This window comes from Hemiscyllium ocellatum, chromosome 30 (genome assembly GCF_020745735.1).
Source record: "Hemiscyllium ocellatum isolate sHemOce1 chromosome 30, sHemOce1.pat.X.cur, whole genome shotgun sequence".
Classification (NCBI taxonomy): domain Eukaryota; kingdom Metazoa; phylum Chordata; class Chondrichthyes; order Orectolobiformes; family Hemiscylliidae; genus Hemiscyllium; species Hemiscyllium ocellatum.
This window is the reverse complement of record NC_083430.1, coordinates 31,409,366-31,434,945: the sequence shown is the minus strand read 5'-3', so window position 1 is coordinate 31,434,945 and position 25,580 is coordinate 31,409,366. Positions and strand designations below refer to the sequence as shown.

The following is a 25,580-nucleotide window of genomic DNA, read 5'->3' as shown; positions in this document are numbered from 1 at the left end:
CTTCAAATGTAATCACGACATTAATAAAGATTAAAAATTAATCAGCTCTATATCCTGGGATTCTGTTTTGTGATATGATAACATTAGTGTATCAGGCAAGCAGCTGTAAAATTTCTTCATTTTCTTGAATTGCGTGGGAGGGAAGTCTAAATGAGTAAATAGGAATGTGGTGATAATTAATAGCTAATACTCTAACTGTATCTTTTTGAGGTTATTTTATGTATCAACCTTAACAGGCATTATACAGTCAGGAAACAACTGCAAAGAAATCAATCTCAGTCAGTTGTATTGCCAGCCCCTCTGGAGTGTGATGATAACAATGATATTCCATGAAACTGAAATTAAACACAATCAAAATTAGTGGATGTCAAATATTGAACTGGTGTGTCATAAGTTTTTGACATTTTAGAATATTCATGACTATCTGTTACAATGTAATCTTAGGAGTCTCATGCCCCCTGTGTGTAATGCTGAAAGGTTTTGCATGAGAATTTTAACAGCCTGAGTCATTTTGTTAAGAAAAAACAAGACCCGAAAATTTAACAGGGCAAGGTGTCGGTGAAAGCTGTTGGTATAACTGAAGGGACAGCTGTACGTTGCAGTCATTATTTAAGATGAAATAAAGGACTAGCACTTTGAAGTAAACTTTCTTAATGACAAGTCCTCATTTGGCATACAGCTGCTGATAGCTGTCTATCTATGTGAGAGTCGTAAATTTAAATGCATCAGACTACTTTTGGCTATGTATGTTCTATTTATCAGTGAATATTATGAGATGTCAACCAGACTTTAGTTTAAAAATATTAACAATGAGAAAGTTAAAACATTGTTCTTCTTTTCAGCCCATTGTTCCTGGCCTCCCCTCATCTTGCAAACTGATTTAATTCTGCAATCCCAATCTACCCAGAGAATTAACCTCATGGCTATAGTATTCATTAGTATTAACGAAATGTATCTAAGTTCTCAACAAATTAATGTATTATCAATGGATTTTCTTATGTGTTCAATATGTAATCGTTTCATTTAAGCTTAACAAGTGTACTTTCTATTTCTAGAAAAAGGATGTGAGAATGCTACGCCTTATTCAGGAAGTGAATACCACAACCCGTTCCTGTGTATTGTGGGACTTAGAGGAGAATACTGAGTATATTGTCCATGTGCAGTCAATTAGTCTGAGCGGTGTGAGCCCAGCTAGTGACCCTATCTCCTTTTGGACCCCAAAGGAAGCCGAGAAATCAGCTTCAAAAGGTAATGCTAAATTGAAGTGCTTTAATGGAATGGCTTCTGAATAATAGAATGACTTTTTTTTCCTGGAATGTCAGAGGCTGAGGGTGATCTTTATAGAGGTTTAGAAAATCATGAGGGGCACGGATAGGATGAAAAGCCAAGATCTTTTCCCCAGGGTAGGGGAGTTCAAACCTAGTCAGCATAGGTTTAAGGTGAGAGGGGAAAGATTTAAAAGGGATCTAAGGGACAGTTTTTCTCATGCAGAGGATAGAGGATGTATGGAACAAGCTGCCAGAGGGTTTGGTGGAGGCTGCTCCAATTACAGCATTTAAAAGGCATCTGGATGGGTATATGAACAGGAAGGGTTTGGAGGGATATGGGCCAAATGCTGGCCAGTGGGACTAGACTAATTTAGGACATCTGCTCAGCATGGACGAGTTGGACTGAAGGGTCTGTTTCCATGTTGTATAACACTTTGACTCCAGAATAGAATCTGGTTTTTGGCTGAATCCTGCAAGTGAATATTGCAATTCTAAATAACCTATAAATATTTTTAATGTAATTCTGTATGTGCTATTAAATATTTTATGAATTCATTTTGATAATTAACTCCACATCACATACTTTTTTTTTAATAGCCCTTATTACTGAAGAATCATCAGCAAATAAAGAAATTTTCTCATCAAACACATCAAATGTGAGAATAGAGTTGTGAGGCTGAATTTTGTGATTTTTGGCTCTGTGTGAATTGTGTCAGGTTTCTAGGAGGAATTCTCACCATGTGAGATTTCATGCCAGACAGGTCTAATTAGCCTTTCCCCCATGGCATCCCCTACTTTCAATTCTCGCACCATCTTACTAAATGTCATTCCCAGAACAACTCACTGCTCACCCAATTGCATCCCTTGTGCCCACATTATCTTTGAAAGGCTACCATTCAACCAGACAAGTGCATAGGTCATAGAATCCCCACAATGTGGAAGCAGGCTATTCAACCCATCAAGTCCACACCGACACGCTAAAGAGAATCCCACCCAGACCCATACCTGAACCCCAACCTTATCCCTGACACCTTGCATTTCTCATGGCCTATCCAACTAGCCTGCACATCCTTGGATAATACGGGCAATTTAGCATGACCAATTCACCTAATCTGTACGTCTTTGGACTGTGGGAGGAACCTGAAGCACCCGGAGGAAACCCACGCAGACGGGGGAGAATGTGCAAACTCCACACAAACTATTTTCTGAGGGTGGAATCGAATGTGGGTCCCTGCTGCTGTGAAACAGCAGTGCTAACCACTGATCCACTGCCTCTCACAGGCAACTCTATACCACAGCAGCCACAAAGCCACACTGCTCATGACACACCCCTAATGTAAACCCCATTCTCTCACCCTCATCACTGCACCAAGCCACACAGTTTACCTCTCCACCCCATTTAAAGACTCTCTCTAAGTCACTGCTACTCTGTCCTCAATGTCCACATTTTATCATTGTCCAGAAGGGGAACATCACACCATACATGCAACCTATCAGACCACTGCAAACATGAGCCTTTATTTACCAAATCAGTCGAGGCTCCCGTTCACCCACCATGGTGCAAACCAAATGTTGGGCTGTAAAGACAAAGGATGGGTCTGGAGTTCATGACAGTTTGCTGCACCCTGCTTTCATCCACAGGAACTGGGTGTCTCAGTCAGGTCTTATTTGACTTGCAGTGCCTCATTGTCCTCATCCTCCTCCTCCTCAGAACATTGCTCCTGTTCTCACAGTTCCTCAGTATCCAGCACATTGTCTCATTGCCTGCTTCAATTGTGCACCGCACAGCCTGCCAGATTGATGTGACCCAGTCTATGCAGACTGTACTGGAGGTCATGCTCCCAGTGGAACCCATATCGTTAGCAGCCCCCGTGTTTGCTCCATCATGGCCCTGATTGTAGCATGAGAAAGTGAGGACTGCAGATGCTGGAGGTCAGAGCTGAAAAATGTGTTGCTGGAAAAGCACAGCAGGTCAGGCAGCATCCAAGGAGCAGGAGAATCAACTTTTCGGGCATAAGCCCTTCTTCAGGAATTCCTGAAATGTCGATTCTCCTGCTCCTTGGATGCTGCCTGACCTGCTGCGCTTTTCCTGATTGTAGCAGGGGCAGTATTGTACTGCACTCTGCACCAATCAGAGGGCTGCACAATGTGTCATAAGGCAAGGTCACAATGGGTAACATTTTCTCTCAGTTATCATCTTTGTAAGGCACCTGGACCTTCAAATGCCCAGATTCACGAGAGTGCTTCAGGATGTCGGAGTCATGGCAACAACTAAGACTGTGGGCACCCAAAGGAGAAAGTGAGGACTGCAGATGCTGGAAATCAGAGCTGAAAATGTGTTGCTGGAAAAGCGCAGCAGGTCAGGCAGCATCCAAGAAGCAGGAGAATCGACGTTTTAGGCATAAGCTCTTCTTCAGGAATTGCTACACAATTCTTGGGCACACAATTCCAAGAAGTGGCAGTGAGGATCACAGATCACCTGAATGTTAACGAAATGTAGCACCTTCCTAACGATGAATTCCACAGCATTGTGAAATGCCATGTATGTAGTTAATTGCACCCTGCTCCTAGAGAAAACCAGCTATTTCCAAATGTTACTGCCCCCAGGCTGCAACACTGACCATGTTATTGGGAAACAAAATGACCTAGTGTGGTCTTGCACAATGCCGGTCACTGTCCTGATGTATTTGCGGGAGCACAACTGAGACAGCCCACACAGAACCTCTATGTGACTTGTTCCTTCCAGTGATTGACAGGTGACCTGACTGGCTGTCACCTTCACAGTCATCAGGAGAGGATGGTCTCCCATGCCTGCACCCGTCAGATCCTGCTCTAGCATCCAGCTCAGTTCCATTATGGAATCAAAATCTCTGGAACTCCTGTGAACCTTGAGAGAGCCCTGGCTACAACTTATCCCTAGGCTGAATACTACGTGGCTTCTGTGGTGGCCTGTGGCTGTTCCTGAGCTTATCATCGGCTCTGGTCCTGCAGTCATTTTCACTTCTTCAGAAGACACCCACTGTGACCAACATCCCACCAGCAGCTCAGCACATTCTCAGTGGAAATGGCATAAGTTGTAAACATAAGGAGTTAAAGGCAGCTTTTAGAAGGACTATCAGTGGCATGCACTGCCAGTAAGGTCTGTATACATTTCTGCATACAGTGAGACATCCTGCACCATGATAATGACAGACATGTCTCTACCATTCAGCCTCACCATGTGCACCAACTTGGTGAAGGTGTCATGTCAGCTGAAAGATCAACACATTACCACAACAGGGAGTGTCTGCTGTGCTTTGACCCCATTCACATCTCAGACCCACATCATTTGTTCAATTTTTCATTGCACTCAGCACAGAACATTGTTAAACTTAAATGAGAGATACTGAAGCAATGTTCTCTCACAACACCCTTCGAACTTACATTAATCATGGTTCACTCTTGGCCAGCATTGGTCTCTTTTTACGTCCTTGATACTAAGTTTTGCATCACTGAAATGTCAACATTCAATTTGCAAGGACACTGGCAATTTTCCTTTGACTAGCATTTGAATTCGAGGCACTTTCGCTCTGCATGCATTGCAAATACACAATGAAATTATTGCAAATTTAAATGGCCTCTATTTGTCCCTTCAACATCCTTTGTTTAGCAGACATGACGCGACACAGACTCCGGCTAACTTGGGCATGTTCCAGACAACACCAAATGTCAGCAGAGAGCACAGCTGCTTACCATCAGCAACAACACCCTCCCCCGGCCCACTTCCGTCCCATCCTCCACCCCCAATGAGCTCCGTGTCCCTTTTCCTTTGCACCATTCTGACAGCCTATTTCCACCCATCCATGTAGAGACACAACATTAAACTTCTGCCTCCAACTATCCTCCCTGCCTTCTGAGCCTGACAATATACTTTAATGATGTCCACCTTGTTCTTGTCTGCACCCCCTGTGGTGGCCACTGTGATAGCCACTGCCAATAAACCCACTTTTATAGCCTACCATGTCTTCCAATGCTACTCTGCATAACACCCAAGCATGCTGTAATTTAATTTTTTTTTCTAGTTTAACATTAAATATTGAACTTCATCTATTATTACCAAACCCAGCCCGGTGATGATTCTCAGGCACCATATACAGGGATGATGATTACTGTTTTACATATCTTGCTTTTGTGATTGTCTGTTGACACTTTACTGCAATAGCTTTGTGAATTATAGAATAATTACAGTACAGAAGGATGCCATTCAACTCATCATGTCCATGCCAGCTGTTTGTGAGAGCAACTCAGTTAGTCTCACTCATTTTAATTCCGTTCCCAATAGCCTTGATAATTTTCTTTTTCCCTTCAGATTGAATCTTCATCTAGCACATTGTCAATCAGGGCATTCCAGATCCTAATCAATTGCTGCATAAACATTTTATCTCATGTCACCTCTGAAGCTTTTGGCAATCACCTTTATATTGATGTTCTCTGGTGTCATCCAGTAATGGGAATAGTTTCCCCCTACCTACTCTCAATCCTGCTACATTAATGTAGAGCTGCACAAGTGATAGGGAAATTGTTCTGCAATGAATTTCCAATAAAGGAGTCTGATGATTTATTACTGGTCAAAAGAGGTGCACTGATGTTTCAGCAGCACATTTACCGTAACTGTTTTGCACATTTTCTTCTCTCTACATTTTCATATTCTTATCAATAAAGAATTGTACAGAACTTATTTTTTATCTAATTGGGTTGCACAGTATAATTGTGTATAATATAGCTGCCATGGCAAACTCTTGTAAAATAAATAATTGCTACCCAGAAATAACTGTAAAAAACGTTGTTTCTTTTGACAGCAAGAGCTAAAAGCAAAATGGTCAAATTGAATTATTTCTGCTGTTGTTTAAATCTGCCCTGACATACTTTTCCAATGTAATGTAAGAACATAGCAACCAATTTGTGCAAAAGAAACTTCCACAATGTGGCCAGATAATCTGTTCTTGTAATGTTGATTAAGGGATAAGTATCAGCCAGGCCACTAGGTATAACTCTCCTGCTTCAAAATAGTACTGTGGAATCTTTTATATCATCTGAGATAGCAGATGAGGCTTCATCATCTCATCCAGAAAACACACACCTTCAACAGTGCAGCACTCCGTCAGTACTGCACTGGAGCATCTCAGTTTGATTATTCTGCTCAGTTTTGATGTAGGTAAATAACAACTTTCTGACTCAAAGATAGAACAGCTACTAACAAAATCATAGTACACAGGCAAGATGCTGGAAGAACACAGCAAGCCAGGCAGCAGCCCTTTCTGCTCGTTCTTGTCAAGCACCTCCTTGTGTACTGCCCTAATTCTGAGTTTAGCTACACCGTCATGTTTGTCAACTTCTTTAGAAAATACCAACAAAGTCATGGCTTACATACATTTTATAAACCTTGTGAGTATTCTATGTTCCTTCTGAATGATTAAACAAATACTGATATCAAACAAAATATGTCCTGAGAATGGTAGACTATAGCTGAATGAATACAGTAATCAATCAAATGGTCACATTTGAACAGATTAAGTAGACTTCATTATCATTCAATGCAGTGTTAAATGTTTTACTACTTTTTATAGATCTCCTATAATCACTTTGTTTCTTTACATTCATTTAAGTAATCACAATTTAATATATAGAACATGCAATCAGCAATAAGGTATATCTCATCCCTGCATAATGGCCTGCACTATTGTTCCTCAAATAGATCTAGTAATACTTTGTGAAATGCAAGACTTTCAGGTTTCATTAAAAAAGTAAACCTTTGATACAATGAGGCTCTTCATTTGAGAGTAATATTGATTAATGATGTAATAGTAATTGTTGTTAATACAGAGGTAATCTAAACAATGACTATATTCTAAATATGGATGATGTTTAATGCTCCTAATTGAATCCTTAAACTCTGAAATAATGCTGTGTACACTACTGCAAAACTACTTAACATTTTCATGAATTTTGACTTTATATCTAATTAGTGACATTACTTATAAACAATTTAAAAGAACATAAACAGGATTTCAGACTAAAGTATTAATTATACATGAAGTGATTTCCGACAGCATCCATTCAAATTATTTAAAAAGAATAAAGAATTTCTGCTATTCACATCTCAAACACCCAATGTGCATGTAACCAATACAGACAACCTCATAGGTTCCAGTTCAAATTCCACTTACAACCTTATAGTCTTGATGATTGTGAACTGATAGGAGTATTGTAGTCATTAACTATAGTAAATCCAAATTGCATTTTATTTTAACGAGTGAACACCATTCAAAAATTGTGTTGCTGCTTTAACTTCAATAGATTATACAAATGAACAGTGAGGTTTGTATGCAAACAGCTGCCAGATTAGGTGGTGGAGGGGGATACAGTTACAATATTTAAAGGCATCTGGATGTGTATATGAAAGGGAAGGATTTAGAGGGATATGGGCCAAATGCTGACAAATGAGACTAGATTCATTTAGGATATCTGGTTGGTATGGACAAGTTGGATTGAAAGATCTGTTTTCATGCTGCACATCTCTATATCATCTGATTCAATTTTTGTCAAATATTGTGCTATAGTGTGAAATTATCGAGACCAGGTTCAGTCCTTGTGCTATCATCCAGTAGCACAGAAACAGAAATAGACCATTTAGCCCCCCTGAGCCTGTCTACCATTCAGTGAGGTCATGGCTGACCTATTAAAATCCAGCATTTCCTATAAAATGTATACCTTTTGTTAACAGATATAGAGTATGTTTTGTTTTTTATTTAATCACTGTACTATTTGCCATCTGTGAAAGAAAACTATAAACTACGACCAGCCTTTGGGTGTGCAAGTGTTTATATTTTCACTCCTGAATGTTGGCTGTAATTTTTAGACTATCCCTCGGCTGCCAACTCCCTAAGCAGCAGAAGTAGTTGGCAAAGAAGGAGACTTGTACACAGTAGAGGAGATTCTTTTTAAAAGGATATTCTTTAGATAAACATACACATTTGGAGCAACAGTAGGCTCACTGTCTCAGGAATTCGCTTGCTCAAGATCTTCTCTTTAGTAAATTAATTATTTTCACCAGGGATACTTAGCTGATTACAATTTGTAGGTGTTAAATAACAGAATGCCAAGTGAGCAAATGTGTATATGATAGTAAGCATGCATCCAAGTGTCATCCTACTCTATTAGCTGACTTGTGATAACTTGTAGATTTGGAAAATGTCAAAGCTAATCTATTTGGAAAATCAGAAAATTTGCAATCTACACAACTGAGACACTACTGGACTTCTTAAATGGAAGGAGAAAGTGAGATCTGCAGATGCTGGAGATCAGAGCTGAAAATGTGTTGCTGGAAAAGCGCAGCAGGTCAGCCAGCATCCAAGGAACAGGAAATTCGACGTTTCAGGCATAAGCAAGGGCTTATGCCCGAAACGTCGAATTTCCTGTTCCTTGGATGCTGCATGACCTGCTGCGCTTTTCCAGCAACACATTTTCAGCTTCTTAAATGGAACACTAACTGTCCAGTAAGAAACTAAAGAATTATTTTTAATGTCGGGGGTGGAAGTTCAGTGGACAAAATGTCAATTTTGTTAAAATTACAGAGGTAATTTGCTTAACTTTCTTCTAAAAGATAAACGCTTCTGTAATGGATGCATGAATACGGAATGTGCAGTATGATAAGCTTATGAAAGAGATAAGTGACAGGTGTGGGTTTTGTTAAAAATCATCAAAAAAAAACTGTCATAGCTTATAAAAAGAGATTTGAATAAAGTAATGACTGTAGATTTAAAGGTACAGGATAAAGTAAAATAAAATCATTTTGTAGGTGCAGCCACCACATTTTGTCATTCAACAGAAATGTTTAGTATGATAAGAAAATACTTGTGGATAAGGTAATGAAAAAGTTCATAGGGACTGGACTTGGATCACTTTGAGCAATAGTGACCACAATTTGGTTATGTTTACAATAGCAATGGGCGGGGTTAGGTATTTCCCTCAGGGAAAGAGGTATAACTGGGGGAAAGGCAACTATGATGCCATTAGGCAAGATTTAGGATGCATAGGATGGGGAAGGAAACTGCAGGAGATGGACACACTTGAAATGTGAAGCTTATTCAAGGAACAGCTACTGCAGTTAGAAGTTACTGCAGTTAGCACCTGATGAAGTAGTGACGCTGCGAAAGCTAGTGTGCTTCCCATTAAACCTGTTGGACTATAACCTGGTGTTGTGTGATTTTTAACTTTGTGCACCCCACTCCAACACCGGCATCTCCAAATCACAGCTACTGCAGGTCCTTGATAAGTATATACCTATCAGGCAAGGAGGTAGTTGTCGAGAGAGAGTGCCATGGTTTACTAAAGAAGTTGAATATCTTGTCAAGAGGAAGAAGAAGGCTTATGTGAGGATGAGGAGTGAAGGCTCGGTTAAGGGAATTGAGAGTTAAGAGGTAGCCAATAAATATCGAAGGAGAGGGTTGAGAAGAGCCAGGAGGGAACATGAGAATTGTTGACGAATAGGATCAAGGAAAACCTTAAGTCTTCTATAGGTATATCAGGAATAAAAGAATGACTAGAGTTAGATTACAGCCGATCAAAGACTGTAGTTTGTGGAATCTGAAGACATAGGAGAAGTGCTAAATGAATACTTTCCATCAGAATTCACATTGGAAAAGGGCAATGTTAATGAGAATATGGAGATGCAGGCTATTAGATTAGATGGGATTGCGGTTGACAAAGAGGAGATTTTAGCAATTTTGGAAGATTTGAAAATAGATAAGACCCAGGGCTGGATGGGATTTATCCTAGGATTCTCTGGGAAGCCAAGGAGAAGATTCCAGAACCTTTGGCTTTGATCTATATGTCATCATTGTTGATGGGGTAGTGCCAGAAGACTGGAGGATAGCAAATGTTGTTCCCTTATTCAAGAAGGGGAGTAGCGATAACCTGGTAATTATAGACCAGTGAGCCTTTCTTTGGTTATGAGTAAAGTGTTGGAAAAGAGATAAGATAGGATTTATAATCTTCTGGAAAGGAATAACTTGATTCGGGATAGTCAACACAGTTTTGTGAAGGGTAGGTCAAGCCTAACTAACCTTATTGAGTTCTTCAAGAAGGTGACAAAACAGTGGATGAAGGTAAAGTGGTTGACGTGGTGTATATAGACTTCAGTAAGGCATTTGATAAGTTCCACATGGTGGATATTGCACAAAAATACAGAGGCATCAGATTAAGGGTAATTTAGCGAATTGAATCAGAACTTGGCTAGCTGAAAGAAAACAGAGGGTGGTGGCTGATGAGAAATGTTCATACTGGAGCTCAGTTACCAGTGGTGTGCTGCAAGGATCTGTTTTGGGGTCAGTGCTTTTTGTCATTTTTATAAATGATCTGGAGGTGGGTGTAGAAGGATGGGTTAGTAAATTTGCAGAATGACACTAAGGTAGGCAGAGTCGTGGATAGTGCCGAAAGATGTTGTGGGTTACACAGGGACATAGATAAGATGCAGAGCTGGGCTGCAAAGTGGCAAATGGAATTTAATGAGGAAACGTGTGAGGTAGTTCACTTTGGAAGAAGTAACAGGAGTGCAGAGTACTAGGCTAATGGTAAAATTCTTTGCAGTGTAGATGAGCATAGAGACCTCGGTATCCAGTTACATAATTCCCTGAAAGTTGCCACACAGGTTGACAGGGTTGTTAAAAAGGCTTATGGTGTGTTGGCATTTATTGGTAGAGGGATTGTGTTTCAGAGCCATGAGTTCATGCTTCAGCTGTACAAGACAGTGGTGAGGCTGTACTTGGAATATTGCGTACAGTTCTGGTCACCACAATATAGGAAGGATGTGGAAGCTTTGGAAAGGGTTCAGAGGAGATTTACTAGGATGTTTCCTGGTATGGAAGGAAGATCTTATGAGGAAAGGCTGAGGGGCTGAGGCTGTTTTTATTGGAGAGCAGAAGGTTGAGAGATGACTAAATCAAGACATATAAGGTAATCAGAGGATTAGATAGGGTGGACAGTGAGAGCCTTTTTCCTTGGATGATGAAGGCTAACATGAGGAGACATAGCTTTAAATTGAAGGGTGATAGATTTAGAACAGATATCGGGGTTGTTTCTTTACCCAGAAAATAGTACGGGCATGGAACGGCCTGCCTGCAACAGTAATAGACTCGCCGACATTAAAGGCATTTAAATGGGCATTGGACATACATATGGATAATAATGGAATAATCTAGGTTCGGTGAGCATTAGGTTAATTTCACAGATCGGCGCAACATTGAGGGCCAAATGGCCTGGACTGCACTGTAACGTTCTATGTTCTATGTTCACTGACTGGATTTCTCACTGATAATATGTGATGTTTCCTATTGATGACTTCAAAGCAATGTGTGTGAATATAGACATAATTATGAATGGAGCATCAGAAAGCCCTTTTAACAATGGGTTATGCGAAAGGAGCCATGCAGTACCAGACAAAATGGTTTGTAAAAGTTTGGTTGAAGAAGTTATCATCTGCCCTTGCTTAAACTTATATACTAAAAAGTCTTGAGATCCTGAATGATTCCTCACTAGCTGAATGTTGAAAGGAAGTTTTTTCTTGTGAGAGAAACTAGAACTAGGGGTCATGGTCTAAGTATGAAAGGGTCACCCATTTATGACTGAGATGAAAAAACATTTACTGAGCTGAGAGAATTCCCCATCTCAAAAGGCAATGGATGCAGCATCTTCAAATATTTTTAAAGGCAAAGATGGATAGATTTTTGATTGCCAAATGAATGAAACATTATCAAAGATATGCAAGGATGCAGAATGAAGTTAAAATCAAATCAGCCATGATCTTATTGAATGGCAGAGCAGGTTTGAAGTGCAGAGTGACCTACCTTTGCTCCTTGTTTGTATAATTCATTGCAGATGGTGGGAGGATATAGTCCGTATCAGTTATTTTGTGGTAGGAATCCTAAGTTTCATCAGTAAAAAGTGAACAGTCCCAGCTCTGGAAGGTGTTACAATTAGTTCTGCTTTTTCAGCGCATTTGAATGCACTGCATGCAGGTATCATTAAAGCCAAATTCTCACAGAATTCAGCAAGTGTTAACATACAAGGCCATCAGAAACCAGCATCAATCTGGGCGATATAGTTTCTTATATGAAGAGACCAGGAGAAGGTATGGGGTAAAGGTGGAAAAATAAGAAGTGGACAGCAAAGGAACCAACTAGTCAAGTACATTCTTCCATGTTGCATGGTATGAATTAAAAATTTACAGGTTCTGAAAGAGTTATAGAAAAGGTCAAAAGTCAAACGTCACCAGGTTATAGTCCAACTGACTTAGTTGAACTTGCAATTTCAAATAAACCTGTTGGACTATAACCTGGTGTCATTTGACTTTTGGCTGAGTCCATCCCAGTTCAACTCCGGCATCCCCACATCACAGTAATAGTAAATAAAGAAGAGCCAGGTACCTCTCAGATCCATATGTCACAGAGCTATGAGGATCAAACTGCCACAGTTTGTCTGATGATGAACAAATCAGTTGTCATAGTCAAGGCAGTTATTGTTCCAAAGGGTAGTTAACAAAAGTGGATAATAAAGTAAAATATTAACTAGAAGGGATGAGTCAATACAGAAATTATAGGTAGAATGGGGAAGGCCACTGGAATGTATAAAAGTTGAATGAGGGGCAGAAGCACGGATCAGGAACATGAAATATTCATTCAGTTATGGCAGTTTGATTCTCATAGCTGTGTAACGTATGGATCTGAGAGGTACCTCGCTACACTCTATTTTCTATAACTCTTTCAGAAACTGTAAATTTTTAATTCATAGCAAGAAACCTTGAAGAATGCATCTGAATAATTTGGTTCCTTAGCTGCAGAATTATTATTTTTCCATCTTTACCAAAAACCTTCTCCAGGTGTCTCCATTTCCTCTATTATAATAAACATGAAATACAAATTGGAGGGATGAAAACAAAGCTTAGGCTCAAAATGGGTCGATGAGTGAACACTCCCTGTGAAAGGAGATCACAAACCATTGCAAGAAATCCTTTTAACAGGAGCAGAAGGTCAATTGATCAAGAAGTGTTTATAACCTTGAACAAACTAGAAGGTGGGTTAATGAAAGATGCCAAACAATGAGAACTACAAAGTTGGAGAAAGTTTGTGATGTACACTGGGGTGCAAAATAGGGGATAAAGAGCCCTCTCATTAAAGCTGATAGCTATGGGGATATCAGGAATAAAAGAATGACTAAAATAAGATTAGGGCCAATGAAGGGGAAGTTGTGCATGGTGTCAGAGGAGATAGGGGAAGCACTAAATGAATGTTTTTCATTAGTATTCACACCAGAAAAAGACAATGTTGTCAAGGAGAATACTAAGATACAGGCTACTAGACTAGATGGAATTGAGGTTCACAAGGGGGAGGTATTAGCAATTCTGGAAAGGGTAAAAATAGATAAGTCCCCTGGGCTGAATAGGATTTATCCTTAGATTCTCTTGGAAGCCAGGGAGGAGATTGCAGAACCACTGGATTTAATCTTTATGTCATCATTGACTACAGGAATAGTGCCAAAAGACTTGAGGATAGCAAATGTTTTTCCCTTGTTCAAAAAGGGGAGTAGAGACAGACCTAGTAATTGTAGACCAGTGAGTCTTACTTCAGTTGTGGGTAAACTATTGGAAAAAGGCATAAGAGATAGGATTTGTAATCATCTAGAAAGGAATAAGTTGATTAGGGATAGTCAACACAGTTTTGTTAAGGGTCAGTCGTGCCTCACAAACCTTATTGACTTCTATGAGAAATTGACCAAACAGGTGAGTGAGGATAAAGCAGTTAATGTGGTGTATATAGACTTCAGTAAGGCATTTAATAAGGTTCCCCACAGTATGTTATCGCACAAGATACGGAGGCATGAGGTTGAGGGTGATTTAGCGGTTTCAATCAGAAATTGGCCAGCTGAAAGAAGATAGAGGTTGGTGGTTGATGTGAAATGCTCATCCTGGAGTTCAGTTACTAGTGGTGTACCACAAGGATCTGTTTTGGGTCCACTGCTGTTTGTCATTTCTATATTTGAAAGTTGCCACCCAGGTTGATAGGGTTGTTGAGAAGGCATATGGTGTGTTAGTTTTTATTACTAGAGGGACTGAGTTTTGGAACGATGAGGTCATGCTGCAGCTGTACAGAACTCTGGTGCGGCCACACTTGGAGTATTGTGTACAGTTCAGGTCACTGCATTATAAGAAGGATGTGGAAGTTTTGGAAAGGGTTCAGAGGAGATTTATTAGGATGTTGTCTAGAATGGAGGGAAGGTCTTATGAAGAAAGGCTGAGGGACTTGAGGCTGTTTTCATTGGAAAGAAGACGGTTTAGAGGTGACTTAATTGAGACATATAAGATAGCCAGAGGGTTAGATAGGGTAGACAGTGAGAGCCTTTTTCCTCAGATGGTGATGGCTAGCACGAGGGGACATAGCTTTAAAATGAGGGGTGATAGACATAGGACAGATGTCAGAGTTAGTTTCTTTACTCAGAGAGTAGTAGGGGTACAGAATGCAATGTCTGCAACAGTAGTAGATTCACCAACTTTAAGGGTGTTTAAATGGTCGTTAGATAAACATATGGATGAAAATGGAATAATGTCGGTAAGATGGGCTTCAGATTGATTTCACAGGTCAGTGCAACATTGTGGGCTGAAGTGCTGTAATGTTCTACATTCTATGCACAGCATAGATATTTCCTGTTGAGAATTAAAAGACCAAAGTAAATGGGAGCAAGATAAAATTAGATTCATTCATGGTTGGAAAAGCAATTTTGAACGTTTTCTTGGCTTTATCAGCAGCTAATGTTTGGGGGCTTAGATCAATTGGTGCTGAAGCTGCATTTCTGTAGGAAGATCAAGAGGGAAGTTTTTCTTTACCCTTCAAAAGAGGCACCAAATACTTTGAGGACATTCTGGAATCTGAAGAAATGTGTATATGGCCTGAATGATGCCCCTTGAGTTTGCTTATTCATACTAATGTCTGTCTTATTAAGATTGGGCTGTCTTCTATGTTTTACTGACACTGAGTTGCAACTTCCAGACATCTTTATGATTCATAAAGATTTTTTTTTGCAGGGTGGGAGCAGAGAATTTGCAAGCATTGTGACAAATGGACTTAAGCCAAATTCAAACTTGGAAGTCAGACTTCTGAGCCTTTAAGTACATTGGCTTGGTAACCAGGCGGGATGGAACAAATGTCACTTTACATCAGCAATCTCATTTGGAAAATATTAGCCCTATTGCTATTAGTCTAATAGAACGTCAGAATAAGATGCAGCAGCTTCCAAAACTGAAATGAAGGACTGGAGGTCTAATTGGATCGCTGAGTTGGCTGGGCACCCGAACAGAGCCAGATGTCAGTTTTGAAATGTTACAGCTGAGTACAATTTTGAAAAAAATCTCAAGGTGGAATAAATTATTTAGGCAAAGAAAACATTGAAAAAAGTTTAAAAGGAGCATGATGTTTGAAAGTTGTGTCATTGGGAGATATCAGGAAGATAAAACTTGTTGTTTTTAGCCATGTTTCTCAAGTGACATATTCTCAAATGCCGAAGAGTTCAACATTTTTTTAGTGGGAAATGTTGCCCATTAGCTGGGAAGTTAAAATGATCAGAAGGGTACCTTTTCTTCTGCCATGGCCCTAAACCTTAGCACAATAGCCATGCTGATAGGCTTACCATTGGGCAAAGCAAAATCAGTATGAACTGACCCTGTGCTGCTTGCACCTCCAAGTTAAGCTAGTATTTAAAGCAGCTATCAATGTGAGTAGGAACTGCCCTCCTTCAGGAAGATGAATCTGGAATGGAGAGACCAATTCGGTACTTATCCAAAAAATTAAACAAATGTTAGGAACTGTACTCCACAGTAGAGAAGGAAACCCTTAGATTGTTAGTGGTTCTCAATCCCTTTGAAAGTATATGTCCATAATGGATACAAAGAGACCACAGCAATACTGACCACAATCTATCAGCTTTTGTGGAAAGGGATAAGACACAATTCCAGGTTATTCTGTTAGAGCTTGTTCCTTCAACTGTACCACTAAAACATCACCCACATTGCTGGGAAATCAAATCTGTGATCACAGACATCCTGCCCAGAACTTTGTGTGAGCGTTGGGGGAGGGGGCTTTATGTTCAATTTGTTTTTCACTTTCTCTTTAGTAATGAAATGAGAATGGATGTCATTGCATTTGTCCTGCAGAGGAAGTGGCGTGCTCACAGATCAGAATCCCAAAGCACCATAGACGTTGTTAGCCTTTTAATGTTATTTAAAAGATATCTGCCACTGACAAATGACTGTGGATGTAAATGCAGGTGCTGTCTGGAAAAGTCCACTGTGGAACCTATGGAATGCTGCTTCTGTATGTCAAGAAAGTTTCAAATAGTAAGAAACTTAACAGGAAGATATTATGGGGGGGGGCAATTATTCCCCAACACCCAGCCCCCCACCCCAACCCCCAGACCTCATCACCACTGCCACCTCATCAGAAAACTACCTCTTGTCGACGTGGTTAAAACCAAAAGTAATGATTATCTTTATGTATAATGGCCTAACATTCTAATGTTTGGACTAGTGTACTGTTGATGTCACAACCTTGAGAACTGCCATTGAGTAAACCTGCAATAGAAGTAAAGAAAAAATACACTGTCTCTCATCCTGAGTGTTGGAAGCCAACTAACCAGCAACCCACTGTCGGAACTGTTACAATACTAAACCCCACCCCCCACCCCATCACCACTACTGCTATTTCAAACCAGCCACACAGAAAAGATTTACTCCATGCGTTAATTTGTGAAAATTCGAGAGGCCAAGAACTATCCCAAACGTCATTATTTAAAGTAAAAATTAACAACTTTATTTCTTAAAGTATAACAGAGAATAATTAACTAAGAACTTTTTTTTAGATTACTTACAGTGTGGAAACAGGCCCTTCGGCCCAACAAGTCCACACCGACCTGCCACCCACCTCTTAACTTACGCTATGGGCAATTTAGCATGGCCAATTCACCTGACCCACACATCTTTGGACTGTGGGAGGAAACCGGAGCACCCAGAGGAAACTCATACAGACACGGGGAGAACGTGCAAACTCCACACAGTCAGTCGCCTGAGTCGGGAAATGAACCCAGGTCTCAGGCGCTATGAGGCAGCAGTGCTAACCACTGTGCCACCGTGCCGCCCACTAGCTATTTACAACTCCTTCCTCTAACCTATATTTTATCTTCCCCTTCTACAATACTAGTCCGATAAAATCCCCTCAATAAAATTTAAGAAAAATGCAACTTTCAAAACCAGCCAACTGTCGAATCTTCTCTTTATATCTTGCTCTGTCTTCTTTTCTTCTTCTTAAGGATTTCTGTTTCACAGGTCACTGATTGATCAAGGTACCTTTAAGAGACTATTCGCTGGGCAGTCTGCATGTGTTGGTGGCTTGGCAGTTCTCCCCCAACTATTCAATTTTCCCCAGACTTATACCCCCACAGCATTGGCTTTTAAGATTGTCAATATACTAAATTCAAACATGATTGGAGTTTGGTTGTTTTGGGGTGTAAAATTTAAACTGATTGGCCTAATTCAAATTTGTTTTTGTCTCCAGGCAACCAGCTACACTAGCTGCTGGACCAAAAGGTTTCACTGTATCTTGTTCTGAATACTTGATGCTATCAGGTAGTTCTGCTAGCTTTTAACTTTCTTAAAGTTATAGTACACCCACAAGTTCATAACAAAAGGAATCAGGACAGAGTTTCCTTTAGCCCACAAAGCCAGCATTAATAAAATTGACTGGTAAACTACCAACGTCAATGCTACTGCATTGGCCGCAGTGTTCAACATGGTAAACAATCCACTGGTCATGTACAATTCAGTGATCGATTTATTCATTTATTTTTAACGTTTATCTTTTTGGATTCATCTCTTAATTCTTATTTGTGAATCACTGACTGTAACAGACACTCCAGGCCAGGATTTTGCTCCTAATTTCTGGAATCAAATTGGGAAATGTCCTGACGTGGCAGACCTGCCTCAATTGAAAGGCCTCTATTAGATCTGATATTCACCCCGGGAAAACGGGCGGGATCAAATTGGTCTGTCAACTCGAGAAGAAGGAGAGATAAGTGGCTAAATGAATGTTAGCTGTTTTAAATGCTGTCAAGCGATCTAGTCCTCACCCTTCTCATACTATTTTGTGCCCTTTCATACTCCTATGTCACATGCGTGTCACCTCAAGTTCCCATTCACTTGCCTCTACACCAATTCATGCTACTCACTCACCTCATGATGTTTCATAACTTCTGTGTCACTTCCATGCTAATTCATATGCCACCTCCATAGCCCACTATTTACTATATGGCGACCTAAGATGTCATATGGAGATAAAGTAAAAATGCTAACAATTTAAAATAGCTATCATTCACGCCCATTTGACAGTGAAAAGAACTGATGTACAGCTTATGCCTGAAACGTCAATTCTCCTGCTCCTTGGATGTTGCCTGACCTCCTGTGCTTTTCCAGCATCACACTCTTGACTCTGATCTCCAGCATCTGTAGTCCTCACTTTTTCTCTGAAAAGAATTCCCATTCAAGAAACCCTTTCAAAACTTTTAAACTTCTCCAAGTAGTCAATCGCTCATAAAAAGAAACAAACTTTTAATCAGACCCTAAATCAAAGACATCTAATCCTTTAATAGGTTCCTTAAATTGTCACTAAAACTGTGATTTGAGAATTCCCTGTTGAGATTTACAACTTTTGAAGCTCACCCCAGCATTCATTATGATACAATAATCATAGCCTTTAGGAAGTGTCGACAAACACGTCTTTTGAAACTGCGTAATTTTATGATTTTTTTTTCTAACCCACATTAGACAGCTTATCACTCTAGTAGGGGTGTTTTTAAATCTTAGTGACAGTTTGATCTTTTATTTCTTTTTTAAAGATTGGAAAATATTTTTTAAAATCTGGACACTTTGACTTCTTCCTCCCTTCAAGGCTATTTGCATTCTCTGCATAAACTTATGATTCCAACACTTCAAGGTTAAAGCTCTCAGAGCAGCCAGATCAGACCAGTTTGAACTCAGCACTAAATTCAGATGGTTCCGCTGAATTTGGGTTTTTGAACTGTGCAATTCACGATTCACCCTCTTCATCCACCAGTAAAAACAGGATCTGCAGAAAATTGGGTTAGAATCTCTGCATTCAGGTCCCATCCACCATTTTTTTAAAGATCCGCAGAGTCTTCCTGATGCCGTGAAATCTGCCCCTGGAGGTTATTGTCATTCCACAGACTAATTCTAGTGATTGCTGACAGTTTTGCCATCATTACAAAAGCTGAATAATTGAAAAATCAATGCTATGTCTTGCTCAGGTTATCAAATATCCAGATCAAACAATCACACTGCATATTCTAAACTAATGAAAACATTCAAATAATAGTTCGATATTCGTTTGTATCTTTTGTTGGCTGAATACAAACACTTTACCAATGTACAATGGATTGTGCTCCACCCTTGTCAGTTCTTTTCCAATGAAATTTTGCTGGAGAAAAATTCTTTTCTCATTGTGTCACTTGGCTCACAAAAACTGTTATGCTATTATCACTGCAGATAATTTATATATTCATTCAAGAATTAATTTTTTTTTCAGTTGGGTCTTTTTTGTTGTACAGCTTTCTAATGCAATTCAATAGAATTGATGCATTCAAAAACTCGCACATAAATCAGATTATCCAGGTTATGCCTCATCACAGAAGAATGCTTATGCAGAGTGGAACTCTATTACACATCCATGAATCCAATCGTGTATCAAGGTCCTCCCAATTAGTGAAAGATGCTTCAAATCTCTGAGTCAAAATCCTCCCTCTCACAGCAATGCTGAAGCACAAATCAGATCTCCCCTCCAAAGTGAGGGAGGAGAAATTGGAGGGCAAGTCACTTATCACCTATTTCAATGTTTATCCCATTTGATGCAATGTTTTTGATAAGTAGTGTGTGTTGAATATTAAACCACATGTGGTCACTGATGCATTCATTTGTGAAAGTGATCTCATATTTCATACTATCCCACAATGGTTACAAACCAAGGTTATTTTTGATTTGGAAGAACAAAGTTAGTGATGCATTGCTGCTCAGCATCTCTTATATATATCTATTAACAGTGTTGATCATTTGAAGATGAAATATACTTTATCCAACTCATAAATGTTAGACCATATTAATGTGCCTGCTGTAGTTTATTATTCACTTTCATATGACCTATCACATTGGAGTTCTGTTATTTATAGGGAGGGAATGAAATTCCATTCCTTCCCACAATACCCCTACCCACAGAGGCAGGTAATATCAATGACAATAGAATTGAAGACTGCAAGTGCATGCAGAAATAGAATTTTTAATGTATTAGGCATTCTCCATGGCTTTGCACCAGATTCAACATCAAGGCTGAGAAATTTGCTGAGAAATTTCCAACAACTGGCGCAATGTGGAATGTATGACTCAAGCCTTCACCTCTGAAGATAGATGCATCCATGTCCCCTGCCAAATTGCACCTAACATCGTATTCCCATGAAGATGGCAGGTGGGACAATACCATATATAGTAGTTGACCCCTTGTTGAAATCGGTTTGCATTGATGCCAAGACCGGTATCAGATAAGCCTTGAAGGCAGGAAAGGGGAAGGCTCAGGTTAATGGACACAAAGAGTAGTAAGCCAAAAGGTGGTCATACAATCATAGAGATGTACAACATGGAAACAGGCCACTTTTGGAATACTGTGTTCAATTCTGATCTCCCTGAGAGAGAAAGGATGTTTGAAACTTGAAAGGGTTCAGAAAAGATTTATAAGGATGTTGCCAAGGTTGGGGGGTTTGAGCTATAGGGAGAGGTTGAATAGGCTGGGGCTATTTTCGCTGGAACATCGGAGGCTGATATGTGACCTTATAGAGGTTTACAAAATCATGAGGGGCATGGATAGGGTGAAAAGTCAAGGTCTTTTCCCCAGAGTAGGGGAGTCCAGATCTAGAGGGCGTAGATTTAAGGTAAAAGGGGAAAGATTTAAAAGGGACCTAGGGGGCAATGTTTTCATGCAGAGGGTGTTGCGTATATAGAATGAACTGCCAGAAGTAGTACAATTACAACATTTAAAAGGCATCTGGATGGGTACACTAATAGGAAGCCTTCACAGGGATATGGGCCAAATGCTGACAAATAGGATTAGATTAATTTCAGATATCTGGTTGGCATGGACGAGTTGGACTGAAAGATGCTGTATTTCCTATTGCTCCAGCTCCTGGCAGTGCATACAACTAAATAAAAGCTAAGAAACTAAACACCAATGTCAGGAAAGACTAGAACTAAGTAAATTATCTATTTAATTTATTAAATTATCCTCTTTCTATTTCTTTTAGAAAAGATCAACATGGCAAAATGTCTTTCTTTAAAACGATTTTATCAGTTTCAGGTATCTTTTATTGAAACAACCTTCAGAGCAGTGTTAAACTGACAACTTGTCTACAGGCACCCACTTTCACAATTCTGGACACATATCTAAATCTACAATAAAATAGTCAAACAGAATATGATATGTCCCCAACCTCCCACTCCCTCCCCTCTGTTATTCCACCCTGTTCCATTATTTCTTACTGAAATCTTTACACTTTCCCAGCTCTCTCCCAAATTCCAAAGAGGCAGGTTTCACCTCAGAACCAACTTGGCTCTGTTAGTGTTTGCTCACTCATTCTCACTGTGAGAAAGATAGAAACAAAGTTGCAAGCAGAAAATGTTAGAGACAGAGAAGCAGATGGTGAGGGACTAGAACACAGAGGAGACAAGTAGGCTGAGACATTGGGAGAGATATTTAAATGTGGTACAAACCACAGAGGAAGACTTGCTGCATCTGTTGCTACAAATATAGCAAAACAACCTGTTTACAAGTATATAATTTATCAATTCTGTGCCACCCTACACAGACAAAATCTTTCTTCTTGCGTACATAGAAATATGTCTATAGTTTATTCTCTATAATGCCACAACCTACAATTAATAAACAGTGTTTAACAATTGCAAGTACTTTTCCTGCAGTTGATTGTCAATGTTTGTTTTTCAAAGGTTTGTTAAATATTTATTAATTGAAACAGTAAAATAAGTCATTCTATTAAAGTAGTAGATATTTTGTCAGTAGTTATAAGTTTACACACTGATTTGCAATGTTATCCAATGTCTCTCACTGACTGAGCTGTTTGATCTCTGTCTTACAGAGGAGGTTCAGCAACATTATACACAACTAAGGATGGGCGAGATGATCATTATTCTGGTTGTGCTCGTCATGTGGGCAGGTGGGTGTTTGCTCTATACCATTTTTCTTTGAATTTGGCGAAATATGTTTTGTTTAACCTGCCCTTCAGAATGAGAAGGCAAGAAGATATTGTGATTTCATTTCAAATTGAAAAGAAGCATTTTTGCACATTTAGGGAATGTTGCAAACAATGCTACAAAACCTATTCATTCATTATTTAATAAGCTTTTATTGCCAGTTAAGAAAAATTAACAGCTTTCTGTATTCCAGATCAAATTAAAAGTCACAACTCTTTATCTGTTATGTCTGAACTCTAACAATTAACAAGTCCTTTAGCTAGTTGCACCATTTATTATTCAATGGTTACAAGGTTCTGCTGTTAACTCTTCCCTATACCTTCTTGACAACTTCCACCTCTCTGACAAAATTCTCATCGATTTCATTGTCACCTTTAAATTTCACTTCTGAAACGTTGTCCTGATCAGTCCCCCATGATGCAATTTACCTTAAATTTGGCCAGAACTTTAAATTCTATTGCCTGTGTCTCATGCTGTTTCCCATTAATCCTGTTTTCAACAACCTTCAGAAATCTCAAATAGGTTGAATTCAGAATTCTCAACTACTTTAACATACAGTAGCGCCTCGACTTACGAACTTAATCCGTTCTGGCACCCCCTTCGCGAACCGAAAAGTTCACGAACTGAATCAATTTCTCCCATTATTCGGATAACGTAAGAATGCTTGGATGTAGCAACGAACGCTGTTCACAGCGCACGCGCCAAAGACAAACTGAATGAGATCCCTCGGGGCCCGAGAGCTTTTGGGTTCAACAAGCGCTTAGCAAAGTAGAACAATGAAACCACGTGGTCACACACGGGCTTTTTAGGTTCGTACCTTCGTTCGTACCTTGAATTTCGTACGTACGTTGAAGCAAAGTTTTACGTACAATCCTGTTCGTAAACCGATTTGTTCGTGAATGGGGTCGTTCGTATGTTGAGGCGCTACTGTATCATTACTTTACATCTGTGAGTTCCTCTATACTTCTAGGCCAATACATCTGGTATTCTGTTTAATGTTGTTTATTCTTTCTACACCTTCAAAAAATTCTCAATATCCACAACATTGCATTCCTTTTCCTCCTTTAATTCATCTACAGCTACTACCCATTCTCCCTTTTGGAAATGCATTGGGACATTTACATTACAGGTACCAAGTTATTGAGACAGTGAAGCGTTATCCATATGAATTAAGAATCATTCCTTTTTCATCTGTCTGCCAGGTGTAATAGCATTATTTTGTAGGCAATATGATATCATCAAGGACAATGAACCTACGAATAATAAGGACAAAGCCAAGAGCTCTTCAGAGTACAGCACACCAGAACACCCAACAGGAGGTCTACTACGCAGCAAGGTAGGATAACTACTGTCTGACATACAAAAAAAGAGTAACTGTGTCTAAACTCCATGATGTATAGAGGCTCATCAATTTTTTCAAAGCTGAATGAATGCATAATCCAATAGGTAGCAAAATTGTGGATTTCTAATTACTTGCAATTCTCAGGAATTCATAATATTTCAATAAAGTGAAGTAACGTTTGTTTGCATGTTAAATAACACTCAGATGCACATAAATTGTTTTCTTCACCATATATTTGAACAAAAGAACTCTATTTATTATAGTACCAGCTTGTAGACTTCTGCTTTGAAGGAACATCTCCCATTGCTGGCTACTCATTCTCTATATTACTCTTCTCTTGTTTAGGCCAGACTTGGAGAGGTACTTCCTGTACCTCTGGTTCCACAGGAAGATTCTTTCTAAATCTTTCCCCTTCCTGGAGGTAGAAAGGGGGGAATAATTGGGTTAGTTGGACTTCAAGAGATACTCAGCCCCTTCTCATCACTTTGAAAATAAATTGCTGATTGAGAAGCTCCATTCGGACTTCCTCAACCTGCCAATAATTAAGGCCCTTAATCAGGAGAAAGTGATGTCTATAGATGCTGGTGATCAGAGTCGAGAGTGTGGTGCTGGAAAAGCACAGCAGGTCGGACAGCATCCAAGGAGCAGGGGAATCGGCGTTTCGGGCATTAAGTCCTTCATCAGGATTCTGATGAAGGGCTTAGGCCCAAAATATCAATTCTTCTGCTCTTCGGATACTGCCTGAATTGCTATGCTTTTCCAGCACCACCCACAAGACTCTTAAATCAGTCAATTAATAGAAAATTGAAGGCCTCAATAAACCACTAAATACCTTTCTCCTCAGCAGACAAGTGGCTGTTTTCCTGACTGAGTAACCAAGGCGATTTGCCTGCCAGTTTGAAGTTGGGAAGCTTATGTTTGCTTCAATCTAGGGGTGATCAGAGGCATATATTGAGGGCAAGGAGGATGACCTCTAAAAGCTAATCTACGCATCTCATGCTTCAGACCTGCTTGCGGTCTCTCCGTACAGAGCCCCACATTTTGAGAAGCAAAAGAAAGCCACTTCTGTTCTTGATGATGGATCCCATGAAGCTGCTGGCCCTGAGTGGCTGGTATCTGGCAAGGTGGCACATAAACATAGAGGCCTGGGATGGTCCGAGAAGCTTGTGGGACAGCCCCTAACAAATTGGTTGGCGCACAAACTTGAAAGCCTTCTTGGTGGTGTGGGTGGCGAGTCAGTCTCCACTGAACACATCAACCCACACTTTGGATGTGATTCTCTACCCTTGTTTATTACTCTTTATTGCAAAGCCAAGGAACCTGGGGATGAATTCTGAATGGGGCGAACTCTGTATCTTCCCCTTAATATTGCAAACTATTGCATATGGTTGGATCATTAATCACTTTATCATCATACATACTTAATGAAAATGTGTCGAGGATGACAATAAGTTATATAATGGTTCACACTGTTTTCTATAATGCAATCAATGAAACTCGCCATGGCACTTAATGAATGTTATGAAGGGAGATGAACGTCAATAAGATCTGGAATAAAATTATAAGAATG

General features: G+C 39.7%; 1 protein-coding gene across 1 annotated transcript in view; it reads left to right on the top strand.

The window, feature by feature from the left end:
* The window catches only part of fndc5a (fibronectin type III domain containing 5a), a 57,733-nt gene extending 33,321 nt beyond the window's left edge, over nt 1-24,412 (top strand). Inside the window, 4 exon segments of the mRNA XM_060847165.1 lie at nt 1,056-1,248; nt 22,554-22,631; nt 23,871-24,004; nt 24,356-24,412. Of these exon segments, the coding sequence (XP_060703148.1) occupies nt 1,056-1,248; nt 22,554-22,631; nt 23,871-24,004; nt 24,356-24,412 (462 nt within the window).
* Nucleotides 24,413-25,580: the final 1,168 nt, after the last annotated feature.